The sequence below is a fragment of the Lolium rigidum genome, chromosome 5, assembly GCF_022539505.1.
Source record: "Lolium rigidum isolate FL_2022 chromosome 5, APGP_CSIRO_Lrig_0.1, whole genome shotgun sequence".
Classification (NCBI taxonomy): Eukaryota; Viridiplantae; Streptophyta; class Magnoliopsida; order Poales; family Poaceae; genus Lolium; species Lolium rigidum.
In genome coordinates, this window is record NC_061512.1 from 224,387,410 (window position 1) to 224,393,704 (window position 6,295).

General features: G+C 54.9%; 1 protein-coding gene across 1 annotated transcript; it reads left to right on the forward strand.

Moving 5' to 3' along the window:
- The first annotated feature begins 2,680 nt into the window (after nucleotides 1–2,680).
- On the forward strand, nucleotides 2,681–6,110 carry LOC124652088 (leucine-rich repeat receptor-like serine/threonine-protein kinase RGI4). Its single transcript, XM_047191115.1, has 2 exons — nucleotides 2,681–5,534; nucleotides 5,638–6,110. The coding sequence occupies exons 1-2, from the start codon at nucleotides 2,681–2,683 to the stop codon at nucleotides 6,108–6,110; spliced, it is 3,327 nt and encodes a 1,108-aa protein (XP_047047071.1).
- Nucleotides 6,111–6,295: the final 185 nt, after the last annotated feature.

A 6,295-nucleotide genomic window follows, 5' to 3' on the forward strand; every position in this document is an offset into this window, starting at 1 on the left:
CTTAGGCGTAAGCCATGGTCAATTAGTGTGTATTATCGACCTGCTAATACTTAGGTTGCTACTAGCACAAAGTTAATTTATCGTAGTTGACTTGACTTCGATCAAGTTTATTGGTAGAATGATTAGGGAGTTACCTATTGCAATGTCAAGTTTTGCATATGAAGAACCATTCATTTCTGACAAGATCTCTGAACATATGTTTCAAATGAGCACAATTCTGGTTGGAGCGACAACTGAACTTATTTGATTTTGGTAGGAAATAATTCAAATGACCAAGTGAAAAGTACTAACCATGGTGAAATAATTGTATCCAGCACACAAGGTGGAAGCCAGCACTTTTCAGAATGATTAGGTTAGTGTGTATTATCTACCTGTTAATTCTCCGAGATAGGTGCAAGCCACGGCCGATTAATGTGTATTATCTACCTGTTAATTCCTTAAGTTGCTTCTAGCACAAAGTTAATTTAGCATAATTGACTTGACTTCAGATCAAGCTTATTGGTAAAATGATTAGGTAGTTAAAATTCAAGTTTTGCATCATTTCTGACTAGACCTCTGACATTTGTTTCCAATGAGCACAAATCTGTTAAGCGGTGGAACATTTGAATTTATTTGATTTCGGTAGAAAATTATTCAAACCAAGAAGTGGAAGTAAGAACCATGGTGAACTAATTGAATCCACCACACAAGGCGGAAACCTGCACCTTTTAGAGAAAAAAAGTTGTGAATTATATGCTCAAATGTTAATCACTCAACCCCACAGGGATCTACCAGCCGTGGCGAGGATGCTAACTCCAGATCGATAGGCTGAGTAAACTAACTACAGTAGGGTGGGTTAAAAATGCACAAATTTTATCTTAATATCTTATTCCTCATTGTCCCTTGCACTCAAAGACATGTACATGTTCTTGTTCAAAAGAATTAGTTTTTAACCATCTCGCATCTGATCTTTTTCGGTTACTTTCCAGTGGTTAGCCACCTATTCACATGGGTAAGTTACTTAATTTTTCTATGGGCATGGCACTAATCTTCACCCCCTTTACTGCCATGTGCACCTTAAGATTCCTCTCTTAGGGAGGCTATGTCTTTGCCCCTTTTCTTTAACCCACAAGCCTCTCACTAATGCCCATGATGAGCTCACAGGAAGTAACTTAGGATTTGCCGGTTATTGTTCCTCCTAGTGTCATTTTTCAAAACATAGGCATGTGAGAAGAACATGCCTTCTCAACTCCAGTAAGCATCTGCACAAAGTATAATTTCAACTTGACGCACTGATTGCGCACATTAACTGAAAATGAATGACATATTACTTTTGAGTTAATTTATGAAAAGTAAATTGATAGCCGGCTTATAGCAGAAATAGACTGGCTACCGTTGTTGCTCCGATAATTCTTTTGAAGCCTGGTCTTCTGGTACTTGATTTGAAAATCAAAGTTATTGTACATGTGAAAAGGTTATATAAGTTATCCTGGGTTGTGAATTCTGCCAATATAACAGTCAAGTAGTAAAAGTGCATTATCATTGGTCTGAGAACTTGTAAACACCACATCATGCTAATGCCTAAAAAATCTACATCATGGTGTCTTTGAGAAGATATGAAGAGAGAAACATGAAATATAACAAGATATTTGCAATTATTCCTGGCAGTTCCTGCCAACTCCTGAACATAGTAACTCATGCAGGGGTGCCAGAGATCAAAACTGCAGATAAAGATGACTGCAGGTAAACAGAATAACATGCTTCATGATGGAAATAGGAATGGTAAGATCAGAAGCTCAGAACTAATTTGTTGAATTGACCAAGAAAGGAAGCATGTTTCACCTGCAACTGGAACTTCTTTCATTGTTGACAGGTACAACAGTACTTTGACACTAACATAGCTCAAGGTTCAAAAAGAATTACAGCAGTAGTTAATTACCTTGCCGTCACTGTAAAGCAGCAGATCCGCAGAAGCTAACGTACATCCTGCAAAGAGGTAGCCGCAAAGCAGCGGTTAAGGGTTCAGACCATCAGAAACATTTAGAAGGTTAACCCCCTAAGAAAGTGGAGCATCCGGACCATACATGCTAAAAAGAACAGTAAACAACCTGTAACAGCCACTGTCAACTTCTGGATAAATGCAGTACAAAGGAACAAAGGTTTACCTCAGACCTGAGTAACCCTGACAGTACTGCAAATGTCCTTCCATGGATCAAATGGATTAAAGTTAGATTACCGAGAGAATTAGGAGCCTGTGTTTTCACAGAGCACGAGAAGGAGCAGATGTTTTCACCTCGGAAGGCAGCAAGAGAGCAATTAAGAATCAAATTCAGATTAGGGACACTGTCATGGCAGCTGTGATAAGTACAGCAAGTAGGAATAAACATATGCAGATGATGGCTTCCTTCCATGTTCGTCCCACCACTACGCTACACTAGGCTACAGCGACCAAATCTGTTCCTTGAGATAGACCAAGCAAGCAGGATTAGACTTGATTTGTGCTCATTTGGATCCAGATCTCTAATCCTCTTTGTGGTGGCTAGTATAAACAAATCATGGGGTCTCCCCCTTCACAATCCCAACGTCACTAGCAAGCGAGCGAGAGGCACCACATCACATCAACAAGACATCCACTTCGCTCGCACCACGCCTCGTCGTCCACCTCGCCACGCCTCACCACATCGTCAGTCACCGGGCGCCAATGCCGCCGCGCTTCTGCGCCGGTGCACCGAGGCTCGCGCTTCTTCTATCGTTCGCCTGCGCCGTGCTGCTGATCGTGCCGTGCCAGTGCGTCAATGAGCACGGACAGGCGCTGCTGGAATGGAGGCGGTCGCTGCGGCCGACGGGCGGCGCGCTGGACTCGTGGAAGGCGTCTGACGCGAGCCCTTGCCGGTGGTTCGGCGTGTCGTGCGACGCGCGGGGTAACGTCGTGGGGCTGAGCGTCACGGGGGTCGACCTCCAGGGCCCGCTTCCAGCGAACCTGCAGCCGCTCGCATCGTCGCTGAGCACGCTGGTGCTCTCCGGCACGAACCTCACCGGCGCGATCCCGCCGGAGATGGGCGGGTACGGCGCGCTGGCCACGCTCGACCTCAGCAAGAACCAACTCACGGGCGCGATCCCGCCCGAGCTCTGCCGGCTCGCCAAGCTCGAGACTCTCGCGCTCAACTCCAACTCCCTGCGCGGTGCCATCCCGGACGACATCGGTGACCTTGCCAGCCTCACGCACCTCACGCTCTTCGACAACGAGCTGAGCGGCACGATCCCTGGGAGCATCGGCAGGCTCAAGAAGCTGCAGGTGCTCCGCGCCGGCGGGAACCAGGCGCTCAAGGGCCCGCTGCCCAAGGAAATCGGCGGCTGCGCCGACCTCACCATGCTCGGCCTCGCCGAGACCGGCATGTCGGGGAGCCTCCCGGAGACGATCGGGCAGCTAAAGAAGATCCAGACCATCGCCATCTACACCACATTGCTCTCCGGCGGCATCCCGGAGTCCATCGGCAACTGCACCGAGCTCACCAGCATCTACCTCTACCAGAATTCGCTCTCCGGTTCGATACCGGCATCTATCGGCCGGCTCCGGAAGCTGCAGTCGCTGCTGCTCTGGCAGAACCAGCTCGTCGGCGCCATCCCGCCGGAGCTCGGCCAGTGCGAGGAGCTCACCCTCATCGACCTCTCTCTGAATTCTCTCACCGGCAGCATTCCGGCGACCTTCGGCCAGCTGCCGAACCTCCAACAACTGCAGCTAAGCACGAACCGGCTCACCGGCACCATCCCGCAGGAGCTCTCCAACTGCACGTCGCTGACGGACATCGAGGTCGACAACAACGCGCTCTCCGGCGATATCCGCGTCGACTTCCCGAAGCTCCGCAACCTCACGCTGTTCTACGCGTGGAAGAACAGCCTCACCGGCGGCGTGCCAGCGAACCTTGCGGAGTGCGCCAGCCTACAGTCGGTGGACCTGTCGTACAATAACCTCACCGGCCCCATCCCGAAGGAGCTGTTCGCTCTGCAGAACTTGACCAAGCTACTGCTGCTGAGCAACGAGCTCTCCGGCGTCGTGCCGCCAGACATCGGCAACTGCACCAACCTCTACCGATTCCGGCTCAACGACAACCGGCTTTCCGGCACGATCCCCGCCGAGATCGGTAACCTGAAGAACCTGAATTTCCTCGACATGAGCGGCAACCACCTCGTCGGCCCGGTGCCCGCGGCCATTGCCGGGTGCGGCAGCCTCCAGTTCCTCGACCTGCACTCCAATGCTCTGTCCGGCGCATTGCCTGACGCGCTGCCGCGCAGTCTCCAGCTTGTCGATGTCTCTGATAACCAGCTCTCCGGGCAGCTGAGGTCCAGCCTCGCGCTGATGCCAGAGCTGACGAAGCTTTACTTGGGGAAGAACCGGCTGACCGGCGGCATCCCGCCTGAGCTCGGCTCTTGCGAGAAGCTCCAGCTGCTGGACCTCGGCGACAACGCGTTCTCCGGCGGCATCCCCGCGGAGCTCGGCGCGCTCCAGTCATTGGAGATTTCGCTTAACCTCAGTTGCAACCGTCTCTCCGGAGAGATCCCGCCGCAGTTCGCCGGCCTTGAGAAGCTGGGCAACCTCGACCTGTCGCATAACCAGCTGTCCGGGAGCCTCGATCCGCTGGCGGCGCTGCAGAACCTCGTCACGCTCAACATATCGTTCAACGCCTTCTCCGGCGAGCTGCCAAACACCCCCTTCTTCCAGAAGCTGCCGCTCAGCGACCTCGCCGGCAACCGCCACCTCGTGGTGGGCGATGGCTCCGACGAGTCCTCCCGGCGCGGGGCCATCACGACGCTTAAAATAGCCATGTCCGTACTCGCCGTTGTCAGCGCGGCGTTCCTGGTGGCGGCCACCTACATGCTCGCCCGCGCGCGCCGCGGCAGCAGAGGCTGCGGCCCCACCGTGCACGGCGGCGACGGCACGTGGGAGGTGACGCTGTACCAAAAGCTGGACATCTCCATGGATGACGTGCTCCGCGGGCTGACGTCCGCGAACGTGATCGGCACGGGGAGCTCCGGCGTGGTGTACAGGGTGGACACCCCGAACGGGTACACGATCGCGGTGAAGAAGATGTGGTCGCCGGACGAGGCGACGGCCGGCGTGGCGTTCCGCAGCGAGATCGCGGCGCTGGGATCCATCCGGCACCGCAACATCGTGCGGCTGCTGGGGTGGGCGGCCAACGGCGGCAGCAGCACCCGGCTGCTGTTCTACAGCTACCTGCCCAACGGCAGCCTGAGCGGGCTCCTCCACGGCGCCGGCGTCGGCGTCGGCGTCTCCAAGGGCGCGCCCGCGGCGGACTGGGGCGCGCGCTACGACGTGGCGCTGGGCGTGGCCCACGCGGTGGCGTACCTCCACCACGACTGCGTGCCGGCCATCCTGCACGGGGACATCAAGTCCATGAACGTGCTGCTCGGCCCGGCCTACGAGCCGTACCTCGCCGACTTCGGCCTCGCCCGCGTCTTGTCCTCCGGGCAGGGCAAGCTCGACGACTCCTCCAAGCCCCAGGCCATCGCCGGCTCCTACGGCTACATGGCGCCAGGTCCGAAACTGAATTTCATTGCACGTTTCACACACTTGATTACTGCACATTTTGAACATTTTTGTTCTGACATTCTGTTTGATCGATCGTTTGGGGCGTGCAGAGTACGCGTCGATGCAGCGGATCAGCGAGAAGAGCGACGTGTACAGCTTCGGGGTGGTGCTGCTGGAGATCCTGACGGGGCGGCACCCGCTGGACCCGACGGTGCCGGGCGGCGCGCACCTGGTGCAGTGGGTGCGGGAGCAGCAGGCGCGGCGCGGAGGAGGAGGCGGGCACGACGAGCTCCTGGACGCGCGGCTCAGGGGCAGCGCCGGCGAGGCGGAGGCGCACGAGATGCGGCAGGTGCTGGCTGTGGCCGTGCTGTGCGTGTCCCACCGCGCCGACGACCGGCCGGCGATGAAGGACGTGGTGGCGCTGCTCGAGGAGATCAGGCGCCCCGCTGTGGCCGACGACGCGAAGCCGCCGCCAGCGGCGGCGCTGCCTGCCGCCTCGGCCGCGGCGATGCTGTCGCCGGCGCGGGGCGGCGCGCACTCGGCGGGCGACTCGTTCGCCGTCGTCTCGGACTACTCTGCCTGAGCTAACAGATGCGCGCCAAATTTTGGGTTCAGTTCAGATGTAGCGAGCAGTTGTAAAATTAGGGAATGCAGGTGCTAGTAATTAGTGACTCAATAATTTGTTGATTAGCCAGGGCTTAGTAATTAATGTTGTACTTAGGTGTACTCTGCACTTCACTTGTACATGAACCTATGCAAGCAAGCAAG

Bases quoted from the DNA above. Each gene is read 5' to 3' on its own strand.
- LOC124652088 (XM_047191115.1), top strand. From the start codon at position 2,681: ATGCCGCCGCGCTTCTGCGCCGGTGCACCGAGGCTCGCGCTTCTTCTA. The intron at 5,535-5,637 runs GTCCGAAACTGA...TGGGGCGTGCAG, and splicing joins CTACGGCTACATGGCGCCAG to AGTACGCGTCGATGCAGCGG.